The sequence below is a fragment of the Hylobates moloch genome, unplaced genomic scaffold, assembly GCF_009828535.3.
Source record: "Hylobates moloch isolate HMO894 unplaced genomic scaffold, HMol_V3 SCAFFOLD_16, whole genome shotgun sequence".
Classification (NCBI taxonomy): Eukaryota; Metazoa; Chordata; class Mammalia; order Primates; family Hylobatidae; genus Hylobates; species Hylobates moloch.
Window position 1 is genome coordinate 51,156,699 of NW_026652291.1, and position 25,993 is coordinate 51,182,691.

The 25,993-nt window shown below is 41.2% G+C and overlaps 1 protein-coding gene across 2 annotated transcripts; it reads right to left on the reverse strand.

Annotated features, from left to right (window-relative positions):
- Positions 1 to 353: 353 nt before the first annotated feature.
- CDKN3 (cyclin dependent kinase inhibitor 3) lies at positions 354 to 23,852 on the reverse strand. 2 transcript variants are annotated; one of them, XM_032179200.2, is made up of 8 exons: positions 23,721 to 23,852; positions 20,817 to 20,899; positions 19,232 to 19,287; positions 12,051 to 12,095; positions 9,150 to 9,372; positions 4,918 to 4,949; positions 2,616 to 2,716; positions 354 to 580 (listed from the first exon to the last, which is right to left on the reverse strand). In XM_032179200.2, exons 1-8 carry the CDS (start codon positions 23,727 to 23,729, stop codon positions 494 to 496), a joined length of 636 nt encoding a protein of 211 aa, XP_032035091.1. In that variant the 5' UTR covers positions 23,730 to 23,852; the 3' UTR covers positions 354 to 493. The 2 variants fall into 2 exon arrangements, with proteins under 2 accessions (XP_032035091.1, XP_032035090.1); XM_032179199.2 differs by having other exon boundaries at positions 2,616 to 2,719; positions 23,721 to 23,847.
- Between the last annotated feature and the right edge of the window lie 2,141 nt (positions 23,853 to 25,993).

The window sequence follows — 25,993 nt, forward strand, 5'->3', positions numbered from 1 at the left end:
CACAGCATCCTTTTCAGTTCTGTAGGTCTATGAAGTAAAAAGCGGAAGAAGTTTTGGGAGGAATAGAGGGGGAGGGGGACATCATTTAAAAGTAAGTTTGGGCACTCATACCAATTCCCATACTTATTACTTTGTCATATGCTACCCAGTGGTTACAAACAGTAAAATGAAGTAAAAGTGCAGTCTAAGTATTAAAAATAGGCAGTCAAATATTTTTCCAAATGCATGTTTTCAGCATTACCTCCAGGTAAAATATACCAGAACAACCAGTTCATTTCTAAAAGGAAAATTGCATACCAATTTTCCTATCCCAATTTTCCTATTCCTATAAGAAATGAAAGAGACACAATGAGTTTTGTCAATAAAACTTTAGGAATATCTGCACATGTACATTTACATTCAAGTTGATAACACTGGTGGTTTCATTTCAATACAAATTATGCTAGAGAACTGACATTTTAGACATGGTCATATATATGCTATTTGAATTCCTTTATCTTGATACAGATCTTGATTGTGAATCTCTTGATGATAGATGTGCAGCTAATTTGTCCCGAAACTCATGAAGATAATTGTATTGCTGAAAAAAGTAAAGATACATTGGAATACACTGTAGAAAACTATCAGTGTGGGCACAATATTAGCAGGTATCAGGAATAAAAAAATACTTGCTAAGCACAATTCTACATCTTTTTGGGTAAGGAAGCATTTGCATCATGGGGAAGTTTTATCTTTTAGTAAAGACATATAGTGTGAAAAACTATTGTTCTACAAGTCTCTAAAAATCAGAAGGTGAAATATAGATGGATATGTTTTAAGTCTAAAATCCTTTCTCTCTTTACTTACAGGACCAAATAAGATTAAAACAGTACACAATGGCATTATTTTTGCTAACATTTTTCCCCCCTCGTAAGAAGGACAGAGCACTTTCTGTAGCAAGTAACTGGTGTATTTAACAAACTCCATTTCTCAATTTATAGAAGCCCTAGTCTGCTTTTTGTGATGACATAATGCACTAGGGATAATTTTTACAGACAATATTTTTTAAAAACAAACTGTATTGCTAATCTCAGCAGATAAGCAAAATAAAAGCTTTAAATAATTTATTTGGAGTTTTAATAGCTTCCCAGAAGATATTCTTACTCTGCCAATCATCTCATTTCATATCCTTATTGAGATGTGGAAACTGCATTGCTAACACCAGCAAGCCTGTTTGCCACAGAATGCTGAGGTGATAAACTGACAGTCTGTAGTAATATGGGCTTAATTATCTGCAATGTTAAAGATGTAAAACATATGGATATTCATATATACATCTGGCCATGGCCATGTATTTTGTTTTCAAGAGAAGAGAGGCGAACTTTTTGGATTTGAAGCATCATTTGATTTTTTTTTTTTTTTTTGAGACAGGGTCTCGCTTTGTCGCCCAGGCTGGAGTGCAGTGGTGTGATCTCGGCTCACTGCAACCTCTGTCTCCCAGGTTCAAGAGATTCTTGTGCCTCAGGCTCCCAAGTAGCTGGGACTACAGGCACACATAACCACCCCGCACCCCGGCTAATTTTTGTATTTTTAGTAGGGACAAGGTTTCGTTACGTTGGCCAGGCTGGTCTCCAACTCCTGGCCTTAAGTGATCCACCCAGCTCAGCCTCCCAAAGTGCTAGGATATAGGCATGAGCCACCACGCCTGGCTGCATCGTTTGATTTTAACATAAGGAGAGTTGTCTGTTTCAGACCTGTACAGTGGAGTGGATCCTGTATGGATTGTCCCGTTAATGACCTTATTTAAGCCCTAAGAATCAGGTTGCTTGGTGAATTTATTAGTAATTATGATAATTCACTGTTAATGACACTGGATTAGACCTCCAACCCTGGGAAGATGGGCTCTCAAGTCTAGGGAGCTGCCTAATGGCCAGGATTCTTTGGTGCCCACTCCTCTGATGAGTGGATTCTAATGCTGAGGGCACGCTTCCAAAAGGAAGGCACATCAGCTTTACAGATCTACAAAAATGAAGTGAAATCTGCAGAATCTTTTCAGTAACATGATTAATACAATATCCTTGGCATTGCTAGTGCAGTGTTTTGAAGTGTTAGGGGAATGTACATGTGGAAGATGTCCCCAGTTATCCACTGCAAAGGATAATTAGCACTGCTTTCCATTTTTTGTATTATAGTCATTCATCTGTCTTTATTAAATGTTTTGGTGATGTAATAGGATCTTCCATAGATTTTTTTTTGGCCAAGTATCTACCCAAGAACCTACCAAGTTTGTATTAATAACAACCATCTCATTGTTCTAGGTGAGAGGATCCATTCTCAAAACTGACTGGGGCAAAAACTGAGCAGTAGGTAGATCCTGGAAAAGCAAACCAGGAAGTTCAAATTTTCATTATCTTGTTTGAAATTCTGTGTGCTTTTTTAGACTACCTGGATTATATTTACGTGTAAATTTTTAAAAACTAAAAGCATAAGCAAATGGTATTTGACTAACAGAGTGCTTTGGATTTTCATTTCACTGCCCTTTTGGATTTTCATATGTAACCTTTTGGTTACATATGAATCTGTATTTGTAACAGCGACCCCAACCACAACTGAGCAAGCACCGCCCACCTCCTCACCTTGATGGTCTGTATTGCCCCGGATCCTCTTAGGTCTCGCAGGCTGTCTATGGCTTGCTCTGGTGATATTGTGTCAGACAGGTATAGTAGGAGACAAGCAGCTACTAATGGAACATGACAGAAAATATGTTATTAAATAACTAGTGACAGGGTAGAGCATTTTATATTTAATAAGACTTCTGTTGATACAGAAGACTGGTGTAATTGTTCCAAATGAATTAAAAGACTGAGACTTGTAGTGTGTGTTTTTGACAGTTAAATTATGATCTTAAATGACCGTATGGTTGAATTAAAGTTTAACACTGGCTTCATTCTGTCATCCATTTAAAGTGTTCATCCATTCAGTGATTTTAGTATATTCACAGATATGTGCAACCATCACCACAGTCAATTTTAAAGCACTTCATCACCTCAGAAAGAAGTGTACCTTTTCGCTCTCATCCTCTATTCCCCATCAACCCCTGCCATAGGCAACCACTAGTGTACTTTGTCTCTGTAGATCTGCCTATTCTGAGCAATCACATAAATGGAAACATACAATATTTTTTTTGTGTGTGTCTGACTTCTCTTAGCATAATGTGTTCATGGTTCATACATATTGTAGCATATGTCTATTTAATTCCTTTTATGATCAAATAATATTCTATTGTATGTATATGCCACATTATGTTTATCCGTTCGTCAACTGATGGACATTTAGGCTGTTTCAATTTTTTGGCTATTATGATTAATGCTGCTATAAACATTTGTATACAAGTTTTTGGGTATATACTTTGGAGTGAAATTGCTGGGTCATATGTTAACGTTTACCTGTTTGAGGAACTACTGCCAGACTATTTTCCAAAGCAGCTGCACCATTTTACATTCCCACCAACAGTGTATGAGGGTTCGAATTTCTCTACATCCTTGCCAATACTTGTTATTTTTCATGTTTTTAATAATACCCTTCCTAATTGGTGTCAAGTGGTATCCACTGTGGTTCTGATTTGCATTTCCTGATGATTAATGACGTTGAGCATCTTTTCATGTGCTTATTGACTATATGTGTATCTTGCCTGTAGAAAGGTGTATTCGGATACTTTGCCCATTTTTCAATTATGTTGTTTGTTTATTATTATTAATTATTATTTCTTTTTTTGAGAGAGAGGATCTCACTTTGTCATCTAGGCTGGAGTGCAGTGGCGTAAACTTGGTTCACTGGTGCCTTGACCTCCTGGGCCCAGGCAGTCCTCCAGCCTCAGCCCCGCAAGGAGCTCGGACTACAGGCATGCACCACTATGCCTGGCTAATTTTTGTATTTCTTGTAGAGATGGGGTTTCACCATGTTGCTGATGCTGTTCTCAAACTCCTAAACTCAGGTGATCTTTCTGCCTTGGCCTCCCAAAGTGCTGAGATTACAGGCATGAGCCACGACGCCCGGCCTATCTTTATTACTGAGTTGTAAGAGTTCTTTTTATATTCTGGATACAAATCCCTTATCAAATATATAGATTGCAAATATTTTTTCCTATTCTATGGGTTGTCTTGTCATTTTGATAGTATTCTTTGAAACACAAAAGCTTTCAATTTTGATATCATCCAACACTAAAAAAATAACTACTACTCCAGTGTGGCATTTCATGAACTCTTTTTGTTTTTCCTAGTACATTTAAAAAGTTTTTAGGCTGGGCGCGGTGGCACACGCCTGTAATCTCAGCACTTTGGGAGGCTGAGGTGGGCGGATCACGATCGAGACCATGGTGAAACCCTGTCTCTACTAAAAATACAAAAAATTAGCTGGGCACAGTGGCGGGCACCTGTAGTCCCAGCTACTCTGGAGGCTGAGGCGGAAGAATGGCGTGAACCCGGGAGACGGAGCTTGCAGTGAGCCGAGATTGCGCCACTGCACTCCAGCCTGGGCGACAGAGCGAGACTCCGTCTCAAAAAAAAAAAAAATTTTTTTTAAATTAACATAATAATTAACTTTGGTATTCATAAATAGTTACCTATGGAAACTATTTGGAAGTTACTGTATTATAACACCTCCACAGGAAGAACATCAAAAAATGTTAAAAAATAAGAATGCAGGTGTTAAGACTTGTAAATGATGTTTTGCCAGAATCCTCCAGAACAATGCTGAAAATACCTCCCACTCCCACCCAAGCTTTCCAGGGAACACCATGTTTAGGGCCTTAAGTAATCCTTTGAGTCTTAGCAAACTTATATTTTGGTTGGTTCCATTTTAATACAAAATGAACATATGGTCTGGAAACGGAAGTTTGTCTATTTGCGGTTAAAAAAATAATAGAAATATATTTCTTACCAAGACAAGATCTCCCAAGTCCTCCATAGCAGCTGAAAGGGAAATACAGTTTTGAAGTTTGTACATTTCATTCCATCCCTAGTTACAACTAAAGACTTGCTCTTTCTGCCTTCTATTTACAACTCTAATGCCTAGCACAGTGCCTTGCACACAAAGATTAATAAGTATTCTTGATTTAATCAACTGAGAGCAAGGTGTGCTTATTTCTTTGTTGGGAGGAATTCTGAATGCCTCTAAGCATCAAGATAGGCAGAGTCTTTTTATTGACCTCTTTAGGCTCCAAGATCCACATCTGAGAAATGGAGCATGTTACCAATAGATAGAAATCAGACTTTTACCAACTGTCACTTTGATTATTCCTCTGTCTAAACAAAATCTGAGTGGTTACCGGACAAATGCCATGTAGATAATAACTGTTCATGTATCTAAAGGAGTCCAGAGATAGGGTATCACCAAAGTCTGGAGCATGGGCTCTGGAGCACCACTGCCTGGGCTTGAGTCCTGGCTCTGCCACTTATTAGATGTGTAAAGCTAAGCAAGTTATTTAATCTCTCTGGGACTCAGCCTTTTCACCTTTAAAATGGTGATAGCAATAGTATGTACATCAGAGTGAGGATTAAATGAGGCTCACAAATGAGTGAGCATTTGCCAAGGATTTAGAACACAGCTTTGTGCAGAGTAAGAAGTAAATGAACATTAGCTGCTGTCATCTAGCACTGTAAAGAAATTAGCAGTTTTGTATAACTGGATTTTCCAGAAAAATGGAGATTAACCCTCAGTAGCAAAACTATTCATTTAAATCATTTTCAAAGATCCTAAAAAATGTATTACATGCTTCCTAATGTACTTAGAGGGTATACAGAGCCTAATTTAGTGTGGATGACTTATCATTATGGACATCAATTACTGTATTGTATTGTAGGTAAAGGTGCAGGTATATATTTTGCTTTAGGATGTGAAATAGAGGACTGAATAGGTACTGACCCCTAGTCTTACTCATGAACTTGCTTTCCACAAAGTGTTCCAGACATAGGCCTGTTTCAGAGATCTGGATCTACCATATAAAGATAGAGGCTGGGCATGATGGCTCAGGCCTATAATCCCAGCACTTTGGGAGGCCAAGGTGGGAGGACTGCTTGAGTCCAGTAGTTTAAGACCAGCTTTGGCAATAAAGCGAGACCCTGTCTCTACAAAAAAAAAAAAAAAGGCCTGGCACAGTGGCGCACACCTGAAGTCCTAGCTACTCGGGAGCCTGAGGTGGGAGGATCTCTTGAGCCTGGGAGTTCAAGGCTACAGTGAGCTATGACAGTGCCACTGCACTCCAGCCTGGGTGACAGAGAGAGACAACTGCCTTATTTAAAAAAATAAAATAAAATTAAAAAAGATCAAGATAGAACACTGCAGTGTCTTTTTGCAAGATTAATACTATTTTATACCTTTTGCTATTTTCATCTTTTTTCTTCTATTTGATGAATTCCTACTCATCTTTTAAAACCTCAAATTTCATTTCCTAAAATGCCTTTGTGCTCCTACAGAAAGGATCATTTTCCTGTGTGCTGCCTCTCCTGTCTTACCGCACTTAAATGGTAGTGTTAGTTATAGGTTCCTCGAAGGTGGGGACTGTGCCTCCTTTGGTAGTCTCAGCATGTGGTACACGGCAGGTGTTACTGGTTGAATTATGTCCCCCCAAAAGACATGCTGAAGTCCTTATCCTGTACCTGTGAGTAGGACCTTATTCAGAATTTGTGTCTTTGCAGGTATATTCAAGTTAAGACAAATTAGAGCGGGCCCTCATCCTAGATGACTAGTGTCCTTACACGAGGACAACACCATGCAAAGACACAGACACACAAGGAAGCGTGTGATGACAGAGGCAGACCGGAGGGATTCGGCTGCAAGCCAAGGCCTGCCACGGATTGACGGCCACCACCAGAAGCTAGGAAGAGGCATGGAAGGACTCTCCTCATTCTCAGGGAGCATGGCTCTGCTCTCATCTTAATTTTGGACTTACAGCCTCTAGAAATGGGAAAGAAGAAATTTCTGTTGTTTTCAGCTACCTGGTTTGTGGTACTTTGTTACAATAGCGCCAAGAAACTACAAAATACAGTAGGCAAGCAGTGTTGTTCACTGATTTTATAAAGGGCTGCAAATGTCCAGGCAGAACCAGTGAGATGGCACTGGTAGACAACAGGACAGTGAAAAAGGTTTACCAGACCCCGTTGCTGAAGGATAAGCTCTATAGCTGTCTAGAAGTGTGGGTCCTCAAAGATGGCAGAATGGATAGAAAATAAACTAGTCACTGTAGGACACCTTTGAAAGCTCTAGGACAATGAAAAATTCGAGTTGTCAGATACTTTATTTTATGGGAGACTGAAACATTGACAATATGTAAAGTCACCCATCTACTGTCTATCCTGTTTGTAGTCTGCACAAACATCAGAGCATTTGGGTTGCCAGAACCAGCTAGAGTAAAATTTGTTAAGCTTCACTTCACTAAACAGAGCTAGTTTGATTTCTGGAAACTTTCCAGTAGAGGCTGCTTTCAAAAATTTATTTGAAAAAAAAAAAAAGATCTCAAAATGGTTTGAAAAATAGGGCCCTATATTGGAAAATATTTTTCCCCAGCTACATTTAACTATCTAATACTATTTTACCTACATGCATCAGAAACTTTCACATCAACAACTGGATCTATTTGAAATTTGGCTTTTATAATTAGTACTGGTTAAGTGACTATGCTTTTCCATAGAGGAAGATGGGAAACAATAGGATGTAGAATAGCTTCTAGTTCTTTACTACATATTCTGCAAACTATATTTCTCTGTATGTCAGAGTGCAGTCTGGCCACAAACAGGTGTGTGTCCCCAAAGACCCTCGTACTAGTTGGTTTGCCTTCAGAACTGGCACTGTTGGCATGAGGCCTCTGGGCTGTAGGTTTAAGTGGAGAAGTTGGCTGGGCTTGTCCTATCACTAGGTGCCCTGAGAACCTCATGGCTATTTGATATAATTTCTATACTTCTAGCTCAAAGCAATGCCCTTAAGGAACTTGGGGCTTTTGAGGTTGTAAACTATTTAATACCCTACCTTATTCCAGAAAGGATTCAGCAGGTTATTAGAATATGAAATGTACATTATGCACAGCAAAGGCCAGTTTCCTCCCCATGGCTGGCTCTCTGTTGCTTTGTGTGTTTCACTTCCGGCAGAGTATCTCTTATTTATTATCCACATCGCCCCTTTTGAATCTTTGCCATCCTACTATCTACTGCCCACTGCCACTCTCTCCGGCCTTCCTCCAAGCTGCTTTTCTTTCCTCCTCATTTTGTCCCCTTTCCTTAATCCATCTTATTTTGTTTTAAACTTTCACACCAGCAGCTTGTGTTTTTATAGCCACTGACACACAATGAGAGGCCCTCTTTCAATCTGTTAGCAGAGTCATATCATCAAATGTAATTTTCAAGTCATATTTTTAAGATTGCTTATTGCTTAGAGGTAATATTTTTGGTAGCTAATTTTGAAAAAATTGACTTTCTTTATTTATTTTTATTTTTATTTTTTTAAGATGGGGTCTCCCTGTCACCCAGGCTGGAGTGCAGTACTGTCATCTTGGCTCACTGCAACCTCTGTCTCCCAGGCTCAAGCAGTCCCCCCACCTCAGCCTCCTGAGTAGCTGGGACTACAGGCACGTACCACCACGCCTGGCATGTTCTTTTGTATATTTTTTGCAGAGATGGGGTTTTGCCATGTTGCCCAGGCTGGTCTCGAATTCATGAGCTCAAGTGAGCCACCCACCACGCCTCCCAAAATGCTGGGATTACAGGCGCGAGCCACTGCACCTGGCCAAAAAATTGATTTTCTTGCTATTGAAAGCAACTAAGCAATTGAAAAGCTAATAAGTGAGGCGGTGATGGTGAGGAAGGGAAAGGAGGGTCCCAAAATTGCAACTAAAGGTCTAAGACTAAAGGAAAGAAATTTAAAAAAAGCTTGTAACCTTGTTCCAATAATTTCCAAATCTACTCATTTATTGTCCCTACTCTTGAAAAGTAATAACAGCACATATTTGACTACTTACCCTGTACCAGACATTGTGCCAGTGCTTTTCTAGTGCATTATTACCTTTTAATCCTTACGACAAACTAGGAAGTAGGTAATAACTGAATAGGGCTACCATAATTCCAGAAATCATTTTGACTGAGACATTTCTCACGTAGTGTATGAAGAAAAGAAGAACGTACTGTATTAAGGTTTTTCGGTAATTTTTAAGGCAGATTGTAAGCTCTTCCATTATTTCACAGCAGCTGGCTATATCAGGAGTCCCTCCATCTGCGATTGGATGATGATGGGTGATAATTCCACATTGCTGGTAGAGATCCAGAAGGTTTGGGACTCTATATTTTGACAGTTCCCCTCTGGTGCAGAAAACAAATATGTCTTGTATACCACAGCTCTTTAGTTCTTCTGCCAATAGACCAGGATACACAGACACACACACATAGAAAACATCACACATTTAAATACCATCAAGAGGGAGAATGTGAAGTTAAGTTTCTTAAGCCAAACTAATACCAAATGACAATCTATAAATCTGAAGTGCCTATTGATATGTCTGAATCAAAAGGTGTCTAGAATTAAACCTCATATTACAAGTCAAAATGCCTTTTACTGAATTTCAAAATAAGTCAATTGCTGTTCTTACAAAAAAATTTTTTTTGCAATAAATACTGCTTTAAAATAACTCTTTTTTTTTTGAGATGGAGTCTCTCTCTGTCGCCAGGCCAGAGTACAATGGCACAATCTCGGCTCACTGCAACCTCTGCCTCCCAGGTTCAAGTGATTCTCCCGCCTCAGCCTCCCAAGTAGCTGGGATTGCAAGCATGTGCCACCACACCCGGCTAATTTTGTATTTTTAGTAAAGATGGGGTTTCACCATGTTGGTCAGGCTGGTCTTGAACTCCCGACCTCAGGTGATCCACCCGCCTCAGCCTCCCAAAGTGCTGGGATTACAGGCATGAGCCACCATGCCCGGCAAAAAATAAATCTTAAAACACTTAAAATCGAGTAGCAAATATGGTTGATTTTGTGAGAAAAAGAAAAAAAGTGCTATCAATTAAGGTATGATAGATCTATGTTCAATTAAGGATGTTAGCACTTTTTTCTTTTTCTCACAAAATCAACCATGTCTGCTACTTCATCACTTAGCTGTTTGCTTGACTCTGAGTATTGTATATAAAATCTCCAGCATGGCCATGGTGTCAGAGTGCTAGTATTCTCCCTCATATCTGCACTGTAACACATCTTTGTGTATTTAATTTTATAGACTAGGTCGCCAGTAAATAAAACATTACCTATATTAAACTTATGTGACCTAGCTATTCTCATTATAATGATATGAATACTATGGGCATTCTATACACTGGGACTTCTTTAAGGCAATATTAACTATAGATCATTTGGTTTAAAATAAATAACTCTGGATGATCTAAGTGCCCCCAACTCCAGCCCTCTCCCTGCCCCTTAAATCCAAGGACATTTAGCTATTTAAGTACAAAGTACCTTCTCATGAACTAATCCCTGAGATGTACAGTACTGTACATCTATTTGCCTCTTGTACACATTTGGTAATTTTTATTATCCAGTGATTTTCCAACTTTCTGAGAAAGGGCTAAGAAAGTATCTCAGGAACTGCTGCAGGGAGATTCTAGGTCTCCAATCAAACATATTGACCTGTTTTATGTACTGGATTCCATTTAAGATTTCATGGCAGAAAAAAAATTTGAAAAAAATTGGAAACCATTTTTATAGAAAATCCTAAATGAATGTGACATTCCGAAATATACAAGTTCAAATGACTTTGAACCAATGATTTAAATTACATATATTTTGCTTATGACCTAAATGTTCTCCAAATGGAAATTTCCTAGCATGGTGGGTGTGTCTAAAGCAGAAAATTTTTATAAATACTACAAGGGTCAACTATCTATTAGCGTCTTTAAGTCTTTTTTTGGTAGGTAAGGAATACTTTTTTTTTTTTTTTTTCTGAGGCAGGGTCTTTCTCTGCCACCAGGTTGGAGTGCAGTAATGCAATCTCAGCTCATTGCACTCCAGCCTGGGTGACAGAGCAAGACCTTGTGATCTCAGCACCATCTCAGCTCACTGCAGCTTTGACCTCCCGGGCTCAAGCGATCCTCCCACCTCAGCCTCCCAAGTTGCTGGGACTACAAGCACATGCCATCATGCCCAGTAAATTTTTGTATTTTTTGCAGAGACAGGGTTTTGCCTTGTTGCCCAGGCTGGTCTTGAACTCCTGAGCTCAAGTGATCAACCTGCCTCGGCCTACCAAAGTGCTGGGATTATAGGTGTGAACCACTGCACCTGGCCAGGAATAAATTTTTAAAAGTACATTAGCAAACTGATGTTCCAGAATAACGAGGAAAAAGTTTTAAGATTCAGAAAATCTATACTGGTTAGAATCAAGCAATATATACATTTTAATTTGCCGTACTATAAGGATATTGGTAGGACCAGTAGGTTTGAGACATTCCAGGCCAATCAGAATAAAATCTTTTGAAAATCCACATTTGTTAGTATCATGCAATATGTAAATTCCAAATTGGGGCAGATTATGAGGATTATTAGACTTGTGGCTATAATGGTATGAACATCCTTGGGCATGCAACAACCAGTTCCCATTCTGTCTTTTCCATCTAGATGCTGGCTCTCAAAATTTTCCATCCAGGATTCACAATTTCACTGCTAACTTGGAGTTCCCAGCTCATGTTTAATTTCTACTATCACAGTCAAGTCTGCAAGGAACAGTAAAGACCTGGGGGGAGCAATATGTCAGTTTTCTATTTACATACTTTTTTTCCTGCCAACTTCTACATTCTAACCTCAAATGTAGTTTATACATGTAACTACAACAATCAGTGAAAAGCAACTCCATGGTTAGGTAAATGATGATCTTCACAAATACCTCTTTACATATCAGAATAAGTCTATAGTTTGAAACTTCACAAAATATTGAAAATTTATTGCTATATTGAAAATAAACTATGATTTGTTCTTTTTGACAGAGAGATTTTCAGTGCTATTTATTTAAAAAACCCATGAGTGTGGTTTTGTGATGTTACACCTACCTGTATCTTTTTGGACATTTCTTCTAACATCTTTAAATTTACAACCTATAAGTAATAATAAAGCAGGTAAAAAAGTCAGTTTTTGGTCATATGTAACAGGTATGTTTAAACACTTATATAGCTACTTTATAAAGTCATTTCACGTAATCATTTATATGTTTCAATTATATTTTGAATATGAATTTCAATTTCTTATATATCTAGGAATATAATTACAGGGATTCATCCTAATCAAGGATTCTGTATTCTGTGTTTCTTCTGTAACAAGTACCTGGTTGTAGTCCTGAGCCTCATTTGTACTCAAAGCTTTAAGCTTTATTAAGATTGGCAAAGCACAACTGTAGGGCTGTGACTGCAGATCTGGAAGGGCTGAAAGGTAGATCTATGTTCCTTTAGCTATAGTCCACCATGAGGGCTTCACAAAGTGTGTTCCCCAGTGCTGATGGTCTGTGAAATTTACTTATTGCCCAGTACAGAGAATGATGTGTTAGTTGACCAAATACTTGTTCTAAATATATTGTTGGCATGGATGTGGTGAAAAGGGAACACTTTTACACTGCTGGTGGAAGCGTAAACTAGTACAACCACTATGGAAAACGGTGTGGAGATGCCTTAAAGAACTAAAAGTAGATCTACCATTTGACCAGCAATCCTACTACTAGGTATATACCCAGAGGAAAAGAAGTCATTATATGAAATGATATGAAAAAGATACTTGCACACAAGTTTATAGCGACATATGCAACTGCAAAAATGTAAAACCAGCCCAAATGCCCATCAATTAATGAGTAGATAAAGAAAATGTGGGATTCCCAGGCAAGATGGCCGAATAGGAACAGCGCTGGTCTGCAGCTCCCAGCGAGACCAATGCAGAAAGAAGATGGGTGATTTTTTATTTCCAAATGAGTGGTACCTGGAATGCCAGCGAGACAGAACCATTCACTCCCCTGGAAAGGGGGCTGAAGCCAGGGAACTGAGTGGTCTTGCTCTGTGGATCCCACCCCCAACGGAGCCCAACAAGCTAAGATCCACTGGCTTGAAATTCTCGCTGCCAGCACAGCAGTCTGAAGTCAACCTGGGATGTTCAAGCTTGGTGGGGGGAGGGGCGCCCACCATTATTGAGGCTTGAGTGGGCAGTTTTCCCCTCACAGTGTACACAAAGCCAGCCAGAAGTTCGAACTGGGTGCGGAACCCACCACAGTGTGGAAAAGCCACAGTAGCCAGACTGCCTCTCTAGATTCCTCCACTCTGGGCAGGGCATCTCTGAAAGAAAGGCAGCAGCTCCAGTCAGGGGCTTATAGATAAACTCCCTTCTCCCTAGGAGAGAGCACCTGGCGGAAGGGATGGCTGTGGGCACAGCTTCAGCAGACTTAAACATTCCTGCCTGCTGGCTCCAAAGAGAGCAACACATCTCCCAGCACAGTACTCGAGCTTTGCTAAGGGGCAGACTGCCTCCTCAAGTGGGTCCCTGAATCCCATGCCTCCTAACGGGGAGACACCTCCCAGCAGGGGTCGACAGACACCTTGTGCAGGAGAGCTCCGGCTGGCATCTGGCAGGTGCCTCTCTGGGACAAAACTTCCAGAGGAAGGAGCAGGCAGCAATCTTTGCTATTCTGCAGCCTCAACTGGTGATACCCAGGCAAACAGGGTCTGGAGTGGATCTCCAGCAAACTCCAGCAGACCTGCAGAAGAGGGGCCTGACTGTTACAAGGAAAACTAACAAACAGAAAGCAATAGCATCAACATCAACAAAAAGGACACCCACGCAGAAACCCCATTCAAAAGTCACCAACATCAAAGACCAAAGGTAGATAAATCCACGAAGATGAGGAAAAACCAGAGCAAAAAGGCTGAAAATTCCAAAAACCAGAACACCTCTTCTCCTCCAAAGGATCACAACTCCTCGCCAGCAAGGGAACAAAACTGGACAGAGAATTTTTTTGATGAACTGACAGAAGTAGGCTTCAGAAGGTGGGTAATAACAAACTCCTCCAAGTTAAAGGGGCATGTTCTAACCCAATGCAAGGAAACTAAGAAATTTGATAAAAGGTTAGGGGAACTGCTAACTATAAGAACCAGTTTAGAGAAGAACATAAATGACCTGATGAAGCTGAAAAACACAGCAGGAGAACTTCGTGATGCATACACAAGTATCAATAACTGAACTGATCAAGCAGAAGAAAGGATATCAGAGATTGGAGACCAACTTAATGAAATAAAGTATGAAGACAAAATTAGAGAAAAAGAATTAAAAGGAATGAACAAGGCCTCCAAAAATATGCGACTATGTGAATCAACCAAACCTATGTTTGACTGGTGTACCTGAAAGTAACGGGGAGAATGGAACCAAGTTGGAAAACACACTTCAGGATATTATCCAGGAGAACTTCCCCAACCTAGAAAGACAGGCCAACATTCAAATTCAGGAAATACAGAGAACACCACAAAGATACTCTACGAGAAGAGCAACCCCAACACACATAATCATCAGATTCACCAAGGTTGAAATGAAGGAAAAAAATGTTAAGGGCAGCCAGAGAGAAAGGTTGGGTTACCCACAAAAGAAAGACCATCAGATTAAGAGAAGATCTCTCTGCAGAAACTCTACAAGCCAGAAGAGAGTGGGGGCCAATATTCAACATTCTTAAAGAAAATAATTTTCAACCCAGAATTTCATATCCAGCCAAACTAAGCTTCATAAATGAAGGAGAAATAAAATCCTTTACAGACAAGCACATGCTGAGGGATTTTGTCTCCACCAGGCCTGCCTTACAAGAGCTCCTGAAGGAAGCACTAAACCTAGAAAGGAACAACTGGTATGAGCCACTGCAAAAACATACCAAAATGCAAAGACCATTGACGCTATGAAGAAACTGCATCAACTAATGGGCAAAATAACCAGCCAGCATCATAATGACAGGATCAAATTCACACATAACAATATTGACCTTAAATGTAAATGGGCTAAATGCTCCAATTAAAAGACATAGACTGGCAAATTGGATAAAGAGTCAAGACCCATTGGTGTGCTGTATTCAGGAGACCCATCTCACGTGCAGAGACACACATAGGCTCAAAATAAAGGGATGGAGAAATATTTACCAAACAAATGGAAAGCAAAAAAAAGCAAGGGTTGCAATCCTAGTTTCTGATAAAAGACTTTAAACCAACAAAGATAAAAAAAGAAAATGAAGGGGATTACATAATGGTAAAGGGATCAATGCAAAAGAAGAGCTAACTATCCTAAATACATATGCACCCAATACAAAAGCACCCAGGTTCATAAAGCAAGTTCTTAGAGACCTACAAAGAGACTTAGACTCCCACACAATAATAGTGGGAGACTTTAACACCCCAGTGTCCGTATTAGACAGATCAGTGAGACAGAAAATTAACAAGGATATCCAGAACTTGAACTCAGCTCTGGACCAAGCAGACCTAACTGACATCTACAGAACTCTCCACCCCAAATCATCAGAATATACATTCTTCTCAGCACCACATCACACTTATTCTAAAATTGACCACATAATTGGAAGTAAAACACTACTCAGCAAATGCGAAAGAACAGAAATCATAACAAACAGTCCCTCAGACTACAGTGCAATCAAATTAGAATTCAGGATTAAGAAACTCACTCAAAACTGCACAACTACATGGAAACTGAACAACCTGCTCCTGACTACTGGGTAAATTAAGACAGAAAAAAAGAAGTTATTTGAAACCAATGAGAACAGAGACACAATGTACTAGAATCTGCAGTGTTTAGAGGGAAATTTATAGCACTAAATGCCCACATGAGAAAGCGGGAAAGATCTAAAATTGACACCCTAACATCACAATTGAAAGAACTAGAGAAGCAAGAGCAAACAAATTCAAAAGCTAGCAGAAGACAAGAAATAACTAAGATCAAGCCGGGTGCGGTGGCTCACGCCTATAATCCCAGCACCTTGGGAGGCCAAGGCGGGTGGATCACAAGGTCAGGAGATCGAGACCATCCTGGCTAACACGGTGAAACCCCGTCTCTATTAAAATACAAAAAAAATTAGCTGGGTGTGGTGGCAGGTGCCTGTAGTCCCAGCTACTAGGGAGGCTGAAGCAGGAGAATGGCATGAACCTGGAAGGCGGAGCTTGCAGTGAGCTGAGATTGCGTCATTGCACTGTAGCCTGGGTGACAGAGCGAGACCGTCTCAAGAAAAAAAAAAAAAGGAACTAAGTAAGATCAGAGCAGAACTGAAGGAGATAGAGACATAAAAAGCCCTTCAAAAAATCAATGAATCTAGGAGCTGATTCTTTTGAAAAGATTAACAAAATAGACCACTAGCCAGACTAATAAAGAAGAAAAGAGAGAAGAATCAAATAGACACAATAAAAAATGATAAAGGGGATATCACCACTGATCCCACAGAAATACAAACTACCATCAGAGAATACTATAAACACCTCTACACAAAAAAACCAGAAATCTATAAGAAATGGATAAATTCCTGGACACATACACCCTCCCAAGACTAAACCAGGAAGAAGTTGAATCCGTGAATAGACCAATAACAAGTTCTGAAATTGAGGCAGTAATTAATAGCCTACCAACCAAAAAAAGCCCAGGACCAGACGGATTCACAGCTTAATTCTGCCAGAGGTACAAAGAGGAGCTGGTACTATTCCTTCTGAAACTATTCCAATCAACAGAAAAAGAAGGAATCCTCCCTAACTCATTTTATGAGGCCAGCATCATCCTGATACAAAAACCTGGCACAGACACAACAAAAAGAAAAATTTCAGGTCAATATCCTTGATGAACATCGATGCGAAAATCCTCAATAAAATACTGGCAAACTGAATCCAGCAGCACATTAAAAAGCTTATCCACCACGATCAAGTCATCTTCATCCCTGGGATGCAAGGTTGGTTCAACATATGCAAATCATTAAATGTAATCCATCACATAAACAGAATCAGTGACAAAAACCACATGATTATCTCAGTAGATCTGGAAAAGGACTTTGATAAAATTCAACACCCTTCATGCTAAAAACACTCAATAAACTAGGTATTGATGGAACATATCTGAAAATAATAAGAGCTATTTATGACAAACCCACAGCCAATATCATACTGAATGGGCAAAAGCTGGAAGCATTCCCTTTGAAAACCGTCACAAGACGTCTCTCACCACTCCTATTTAACAGAGTATTGGAAGTTCTGGCCAGGGGAATCAGGCAAGAGAAAGAAATAAAGAGTATTCAAATAGGAAGAGAGGAAGTCAAATTGTCTCTTTTTACAGATGACATGATTGTATATTTAGAAACCTCATTGTCTCAGCCCAAAGCTGATAAGCAACTTCAGCAAAGTCTCAGGGTACAAAATCGATGTGCAAAAATCACAAGCATTCCTATACACCAATAACAGACAAATGGAGAGCCAAATCATGAGTGAACTCCCATTCACAATTGCTACACAGAGAATAAAATACCTAGGAGTAAAACTTACAAGGTATGTGAAGGACTTCTTTAAGGAGAACTACAAACCACTGCTCAAGGAAATAAGAGAGGACACAAACAAATGGAAAAACATTCCATGCTCATGGATAGGAAAAATCAGTGTCGTGAAAATGGCCATACTGCCCGAAGTAATTTATAGATTCAATGCTATCCCCATCAAGCTACCATTGACTTTCTTCACAGAATTAGAAAAAACTACTTTAAATTCCATATGGAACAAAAAAAGAGCCCATATAGCCAAGACAATCCTAAGCAAAAAGAACAACGCTGGAGGCATCATGCTACCTGACTTCAAACTATACTACAAGGCTATAGTAATAAAAACAGCATGGTACGCATACCAAAACAGATATATAGACCAATGGAACAGAACAGAGGCCTTAGAAATAACACCATACATCTATAACCATCTGATCTTTGACAAAACTGACAAAAACAAGGAATTAGGAAAGGATTCCCTATTTAATAAATGGTGTTGGGAAAACTGGCTAGCCATATGCAGAAAACTGAAACTGGACCCCTTCCTTACACCTTATACACAAATTAACTTAGGATGGATTAAAGACTTAAACCTAAGACCTAAAACTCTAAAAACTGTAGAAGAAAACCTAGGCAATACCATTCAGGACATAGGCATGGGCAAAGACTTCGTGACTAAAACACCAAAGGCAACTGCAACAAAAGCCAAAATTGACAAATGGAATTTAATTAAACTGAAGAGCTTCTGCACAGCAAAAGAAACTATCATTAGAGTGAATAGGCAAGCTACAGAATGGGAGAAAATTTTTGCCATCTATCCGTCTGACAAAGGTCTAATATCCAGAATCTACAAGGAACTTAAACAAATTTACAAGAAAAAAACAAACACCCCCATCAAAAAGTGGGGTTGTAAAGTATAATAAAAAAAGAAAACGTGAGATATACACACACACACACACACACACACACGAACACACGCACACACACACCATGGAATACTACTCAGCCATGAAAAGGAACAAAATGGCATTCACAGCAACCTGGGTGGAACTGGAGACTATTCTTCTTTTTTTTTGAGACAGAGTCTCACTCTGTTGCCAGGCTGGAGTGCAGTGGTGCCATCTTGGCTCACTGCAACCTCTGCCTCCTGGATTCAAGCAATTCTCCTACCTCAGCCTCCCAAGTAGCTGGGACTATAGGCACACGCCACCATGCCCAGCTAATTTTTTTATTTTTAGTAGAGACGGGGTTTCACCATGTTGTCCAGGACGGTCTCGATCTTCTGACCTCGTGATCTGCCCGCCTCGGCCTCCCGAAGTGCCGGGATTACAGGTGTGAGCGACTGCACCCGGCCACTGGAGACTATTATTCTAAGTGAAGTAACTCAGGAATGGAAAACCAAACATCATATGTTTTCACTCACAAATAGGAGGTAAACTTTGAGGACACAAAGGCATAAGAATTATACATTGGACTTCGGGGGCTGGTGGGGAACGGGTGGGAGGGGGATGAAGGATAAAAGACTTCACATTGGGTACACTGTACACTGCTCTGGTGATGGGTGCAACAAAATTTCAGAAATCGCCACTAAAGAACTTATTCATCTAACCAAACACCACCTGTTCCCCCAAAAGCTACTGCAATAAAAATATATTTAAAAAATATATATATTGATAGGAAGCCCATTATTGTGTTACCCACCTGGAAGAGCACATAAACCGAGAAACTGAGAACAATTCACTCGTGACAAAGATAGCCTGAAAAGAAGAAAAATTTATTATGTTTAGTTAAGTTTTCAAAAAAGTTATAAATGGAAATTCAGTTTAATCAATATGGGTGCTTGCCACCAAATAAGGTTGTGTTAAAGTTTTACAGTAGTCACAAAGTAAGAATTCATAGTTAAATATCAATATGTTGGTCCCAAAAAAAAACCATAGAAAGACAAAGTTTTAAAACAGGGACTTATTTGCTTTGTGATTATTTAAGTCTTAAAAATGACAAGTTAAGCTGGGTGCAGTGGCTCATGCCTATGATCCCAGCACTTAAGAGAGGCCGAAGCAGGCAGGCTGTTTGAGTCCAGGAGTTCAAGACCAGCCTGGGCAACATGGTGAAATCCTGTCTCTACAAAAACAAGAAAACAAAAAACCAAGTTAATTTAAATTTACCTTAAAGATAATAATGCCTAGATTGCCAACAGGTAGTATACGGTGTACTTATGTTATCCTGTGGTATATTACCCGAGATAATTTGTATTAGTGATTTAGGAAAATAAATTGGAAAATGACTATCTGACAATTTTCTCCCCAGCATTTATTCTACATTATTATTTTAAGATTTTTTTTTTATAGAACTTCCTTAACAGATATAATTTCATATGATGAAAACCACAGGTTTTTGGTTAAAAAGAAATAATGTGAAGAAATCACATTCCCAGTTTGCAGTACTCATGTCAGAAGATGATTTAAAGGAAAACAGGAGGCATCATCTAAATACCACCTGACTTTGAAAATTAGATGAATTTTTGTGTTTAAATGGGAGTTTTAAGTGGAAATGGAAGGTAATGCTATTTGATGGCAGGACAAAAGACCTTTAGGACTCTCTTTCTCTTCTGACAGTAGGGATAGTGCTTTCTTAAGGGGAGAGACTATTATATTTGCAGTGATGAGAGAAAGCATTTGATTGCTCATTGTAAAGAATCTGGTATGACCATAAGTCACTTGCCAAGATTAAAAGGCTGATTTTATATAGAAACTTTTTGTTATTGCATTGATGTGGCTTTTATCTTAAACAGTCTGTTGATAGATGCATTACTGTGACATTACTTCTAAGTATTACCTAGGATTTGATTTAATGAGAAATGATTAAATATCTCATCTCATATTTGGTATATTATTCTTTTGTCATAAAAGAATAAGTAGATTTAGGTACTAAATGGGAGATTATTTCAATCCTACCTTTATTTCCTACTTACTTACTTCTACTAAGTTAGTAGAAGGGCCAAAAAAAAAAAGGGTCTTATTCTATATTATAAATAGTAAATGAATCATGGAGTTAGAATGTATAAAGAAGGGCCAAAAAAAAGGGTCTTATTCTATATTATACATAGTAAATGAATCATGGAGTTAGAAGATCCCTTAACGATTAGAATTATATAATCAGAGGGGGATAATCCCTTAACATTTTCAATATGTGAACTACGTTCTACTAAGATTATGATGTAACTAAATTTACATTTATGATGTAGATTGTGATTTTAGCTCATCATTGATCAGAAATGCTAACATACCATGATATCTGAATTGGAGTCTGTTCATCTTCAATAGGCTCTTCATCTGATGAGTCAAACTCACTTGTTTGTATTGAACTAGGCTTCAAAAGAAATGTTATGTTAAATAACTGTAAAGAATTTTTTTGTAGTTTTAGGATAGTTAACCCTTGTCTAAACACACACTGAATTCATATTTGCAATGTATTCAGCCATCAATCCAGAATATCAATGAGATCAGCAATATTAATAATAAATGACTGCTATTTACCTTCCTATTAATAATTATAGCACTGCATAGTGGAAAGAGAGTTGGATTGGGAACCAAGAAATCTGGCTTCTGATCTTGGTTCTGCCACTTACTGTATACTCTCTGACAAGCCACTTCAGTTGATTCTGGATCTCAATTTTCCTCAACTATAAAGTGAGGAGATTTATTCATTCACAAATATTTCTTGTCCACCTTCATTTGCCAAGCACTGGAGATGCAAAAGATCTATAAGATAAATAGCCTGCCTTCAGTATGGCTGGAGAGACAGACGTGTGCATAGATTACAGAAGAAAGGTATTATGTAAGTGCTGAAATGGAAGCAGAACTACGCACTGTGGAACAGAGAAGAGAGTGACCACGTAGGGAGCTGGCAAAGGCTTCACAGAGGAAACGCTTTAGCTGGGTTTTGAAGGAAGAGCAGGTTTTTAAGAAGATAGGAAAGGGAGGGTGCGGTGGCTCATGCCTCTAAATCTCAGCACTCTGGGAGGTGAAGGCGGGCGGATCACCTAAGGTTAGGAGTTTGAGACCAGCCTGGCTAACATGGCAAAACCTGGCTCTACCAAAAATACAAAAATTAACCGGGCATGGTGGCACATGCCTGTAATCCCAGCTACTCGGGAGGCGGAGGCAGGAGAATCCCTTGAACCCAGGAGGCAGAGGTTGCAGTGAGCCAGGAACACACCACTGCACTCCAGCCTGGCTGACACGGCATGACTCTGTCAAAAAAAAAAAAAAAAAAAAAAAGAAGAAGAAAAAAAGAAAGGAAAGAAGTTAAGCCAAGGGCTTGTGTATCGAGGAACTGTGATATCAAAATAGAGATGGAGTAGAGGAGATGAAGAAGTAGTTTTGCCCACCCCTTTTATCAAAAAACATCCCCACACGGCCTACTAGTTTGGTGGGGGTGGTATAGGTGAAATAACCTGCCTCCAACTTTATGAATTACTAGACTAGAGAGATTGAGATAGACTTCGTATGCTGATCTAAGCAGTTGGAACTTAATCCTGCAGCATTTTGACATGGAAGACTTCTACACTCCTTGTTGAAATTTTAAGGAATCAAAAGAAAAACAAAAACAAAAACAAAACAGAACAAAACCCATACCCTTTTCTCACTCCCTAGTTGAAACCAATTGAAAGATAAGGAAATGGAGTTTTATTATTGTATATCAAATGGAGTATGCAGCTTAAAGCTGTTGCCATGTGGGCTTGCCCCTTGTTCACCCCAGAATTAGACAAATGTATCCACCCAGTCACAGGTGGCCATGGACAGTCTGGGGCTCCTGTGTGCCAGAAAGTGGACCAGAAAGCACCTTCTGCAGGCAGGCAGGTAGATCTCAAGAAGGAAGGAAAGAAAAAGTTGAGATACTGGTGTTCAGTTCCTTCGAAACTCGGGGATCAGATAACTCTATGGGGACAGGTGGAGAAAGAGGCCAGGAGTGAAGGACAGCTGATGTCCCTCCACATGGCAACATAGGGATTAGCAAGTGTAACCACCTAATGCCCTTTCTAGCTCTGAAGCTATATTCTACAACGGTCTTGGTACTAGAAGATCACAGGACGGCCAATTTAGGCTATGGATTTTTTCTTTCTTTCTTTCTTTTATCTTGAGACAGGGTTTTGCTCTGTCGCCAAAGCTGGAGGGCAGTGGCGTGATATCAGCTCACTGCAACCTTTGCCTCTTGGGTTCAAGCTATTCGTGTGGCTCAGCCTCCCGAGTAGCTGGGACTACAGGCGTGCACTACCACGCTCAGCTAATTTTTGTATTTTTAGTAGAGACGCAGTTTCACCATGTTGGCCAGGCTGGTCTCCAACTCCTGGCCTCAAGTGATCCGCCCGCCTTGGCCTCCCAAAGTATTGGGATTACAGGCGCGAGCCACCACCCGGCCCTAGGCTATGGATTTCTGTTGTTTTTGGCTCTGTCTTAAGTATTATAATCAAGTGCACCCAAAGGAAATGCGTCCAGTAGGTTGTCAAGCCGGGCAGTAGGAAATATGGGTTAGGTGGGGGATCTTCAGCCCCTTGCCTGCATCTGTTTTTTCTTTAAAGCAGCTTTGATGATTCATATTTCAAATTTGTGTTGCCCATTCACCAGGTTTATTAATCCTAACAGAGCTGGACGTTTCTGCTTCCCCAGGCCCTGTGATTCTGAACGTCACGGGAAAAGAGCAGCATTGCCAGGTGGCCCTGGGGCATGGTGACAGCGGTGGTGTCGCCCACAAGCCGCGGTGTGGCATTCGTACTCATGGTTTCCCCAGGCCCTGTGGGCGCAGGCAGCGCCCAGGCACCCTTCGGGGCTGGAGTATCGCGACCACTCATCGCTGACACTCAAGCCCCTCGACTCGGTTTCCTCGGTGCAACGAGGCTCGGCCCTCTTTGGCTGGGCGGTTGGGAGGCTTATGAGACCCTGCAGGGGACAGGTGACAGCCCACAGCAGGTGCACAGCGAATGTCAGTTTTTCCGTCGTCGGCCACCGACCCTGCTCCTTCGTCTCTCGTGCCCGTGCGGGGCAGAGTCACCTCCCCGACCCGCAGGACGGTTACGGCGCAAGTCGCACTGCTACCAGGCTAGGGCTACCCTCCGACCCAGGATCGGGTCCCCGGGACCGCTTGCCTCCCTGCCGCCTCGCTCCTCCAAGCCCCAGCACGTCCGACTCACCGGCTTCATCGCTGGCCGCCCCACGTCGAGACCAGTGCCTCCTCCCTCTGCAGCGCCGGCGACTCACCGGTGCCCCGGCCGAGCCCGCGCCCCCCAGCTTAGCTCACTGGTTCGTCCTCCTGTGAGGTGGGCGCGGCGTCTTCCAGCAACCAATCAGATCCGCTCCTGGTTTCTTACTCCGCCTTTGGGTGTCCGAAGACTCGGCGTCTAATCGCTGATTGGTTCCTAGAACACCTTTGAAAGACGCGCGGGAGGCGGGCCCTGTGGGACGTTGATTGGCTGGGAGGGCGCCCTCCTCCCGTCAGTTGGGAAAGTGCAAGGGGCGGAGGCGGGGCGGAAGAGTCAGAAGGCGGCGCTAGCGCTTGGGGGACGCTGGAAAGCTTTGCTTTCTGATGGCAGGATGTCAGCGTGGTCCATAGGGTTGGGAGGTGATTTTTTTTTTTTTTTTTGAGACGGAGTTGGCTCTTGTTGCCCAGGCTGGAGTGCAATGGCGCCATCTCGGCTCACCGCAACCTCCGCCTCCCGGATTCAAGCGAGTCCCCTGCCTCACCCTCCTGAGTAGCTGGGATTACAAGGATGTGCCACCAAGCTTGGCTAATTTTTGTATTTTTTGTAGAGACGGTGTTTCTCCATGTTAGGCTGGTGTCGAACCCAGGTTGGGAGTTTTTGTGTTTGTGACGGAGGTCTTACTATGTTGCCCAGGCTGGCCTCGAACTCCTGGCCTCAAGCAGTCCTCCCGCCTTAGCCTCCCTACGGTAGGGAGTTTTTGTTTCTTTAAGTTGCATTTTTTTTTTTATTTTTTAAGGGCTCAGGGAAGCACTGTATTGGATCGTCACATGAAAAACACATCACATAGACTTTGTAATTATATCTAGACATACAAATAAGAGGGAAAAAACTAAAAATTTAGAGTATAAACATTTTATATGCTTGAAGTTTTATTTTATCATTCCAGAAACTAGACAAGTTACAGTGTAGATCAACATTCCTGTCCCCCAAATATGAATTAAATTATATTGTGTGAAAGGGAGATTATAAAATGCCAGGTAAGATATGTCTAAGGGCCAGTGTGTCTACATAATTAGCTGTAATCTTTTAAAAATGTGTTTGAGTATTTCTTCCCCTTTTCCAGTCCCTATTTAACTAGCCATGGGAAAGGAAGTCGCCTGGGGCAGATCTGAGAAAAATATGCAGAAATTTCAGCCCCTGATTCGTGTTGTGAAAGCCAATGGGTATAGAGCTATTAGAAGGAATTCCTTAGTAAATAAGGTATCACAGTTTGACTTAGAGACTGCATTAGTTGGTCATGGTTGCCCAGAGATAAAGAATGAATAGGATGTGTATATATGAATATAGAAACAAATTTATTTTAAGGAATTGGCTCCTGTGCTTGTGGAAGCTTTTAGATCTGTGCTGTTCAATATAGTGACCATATTGGCTGATTATCTCAGGCCAAATTAGAAAACAAAATCAAATCAAAGGCAAAATTAGAAAACAAAATTTTTGCGTGAACTCAAGGGCTACTTAGGAAATACTGCTCCGAAATACTGCTCTCTTTGAATGTAGATCTGCTTCCTCCGATGAAGGCCTTAGTAGGGTTAAGGAACAGACCACACCCACCACATATTTATAGCTATTGTTTTGACGTGTAAGTTTACATTTCATGTTAGAAATGGTCCTGGTACCGTGTACAAGAGAATGTAGACGGGTATGTACGTCTAGACGTAGAGTCCTGCCTTTGGTCAAATAATCAGGCAGTTATTTAAGGTGCACCTATTGAGAGGTGACAACGTGCTAGCAGCCCTCACTGGCTCTCAGCGCCTCCTCGGTCTTGGCGTCTGCTCTAGCCATGCTTCGGCAGCCCTTCAGCCCGCCGCTGCACTGTGGGAACCCCTCTCTGTGCTGGCAGAGGCCAGAGCCGGCTCCCTCTGCTTGCCGGGCAGTGTGGAGAGAGGCGCGGGCGGGAACCGAGGCTGCACGCGGCCCTCGCGGGGCAGCGCGAGTTCCGGGTGGGCGCGGGCTTCGCACTGGGAGCGGCTGGCTGGCACCGCCAGCCCGGGGCAGTGAGGGGCTTAGCACCTGGGCCAGCAGCTGCGGAGGGTGTGTTGGGTCCCCTTGCACTGCCGGCCCGCCCACGCCGCGCTCGAATTCTCACCGGGCCTCAGCTGCCTCCCCGCGGGGCAGGGCTCGGGACCTGCAGCCTGCCATGCCAGAGCCCCCGCCCCCTACTCTCCGTGAGCTCCTGGGCGGCCCGAGCCTCCCCGACAGGCACC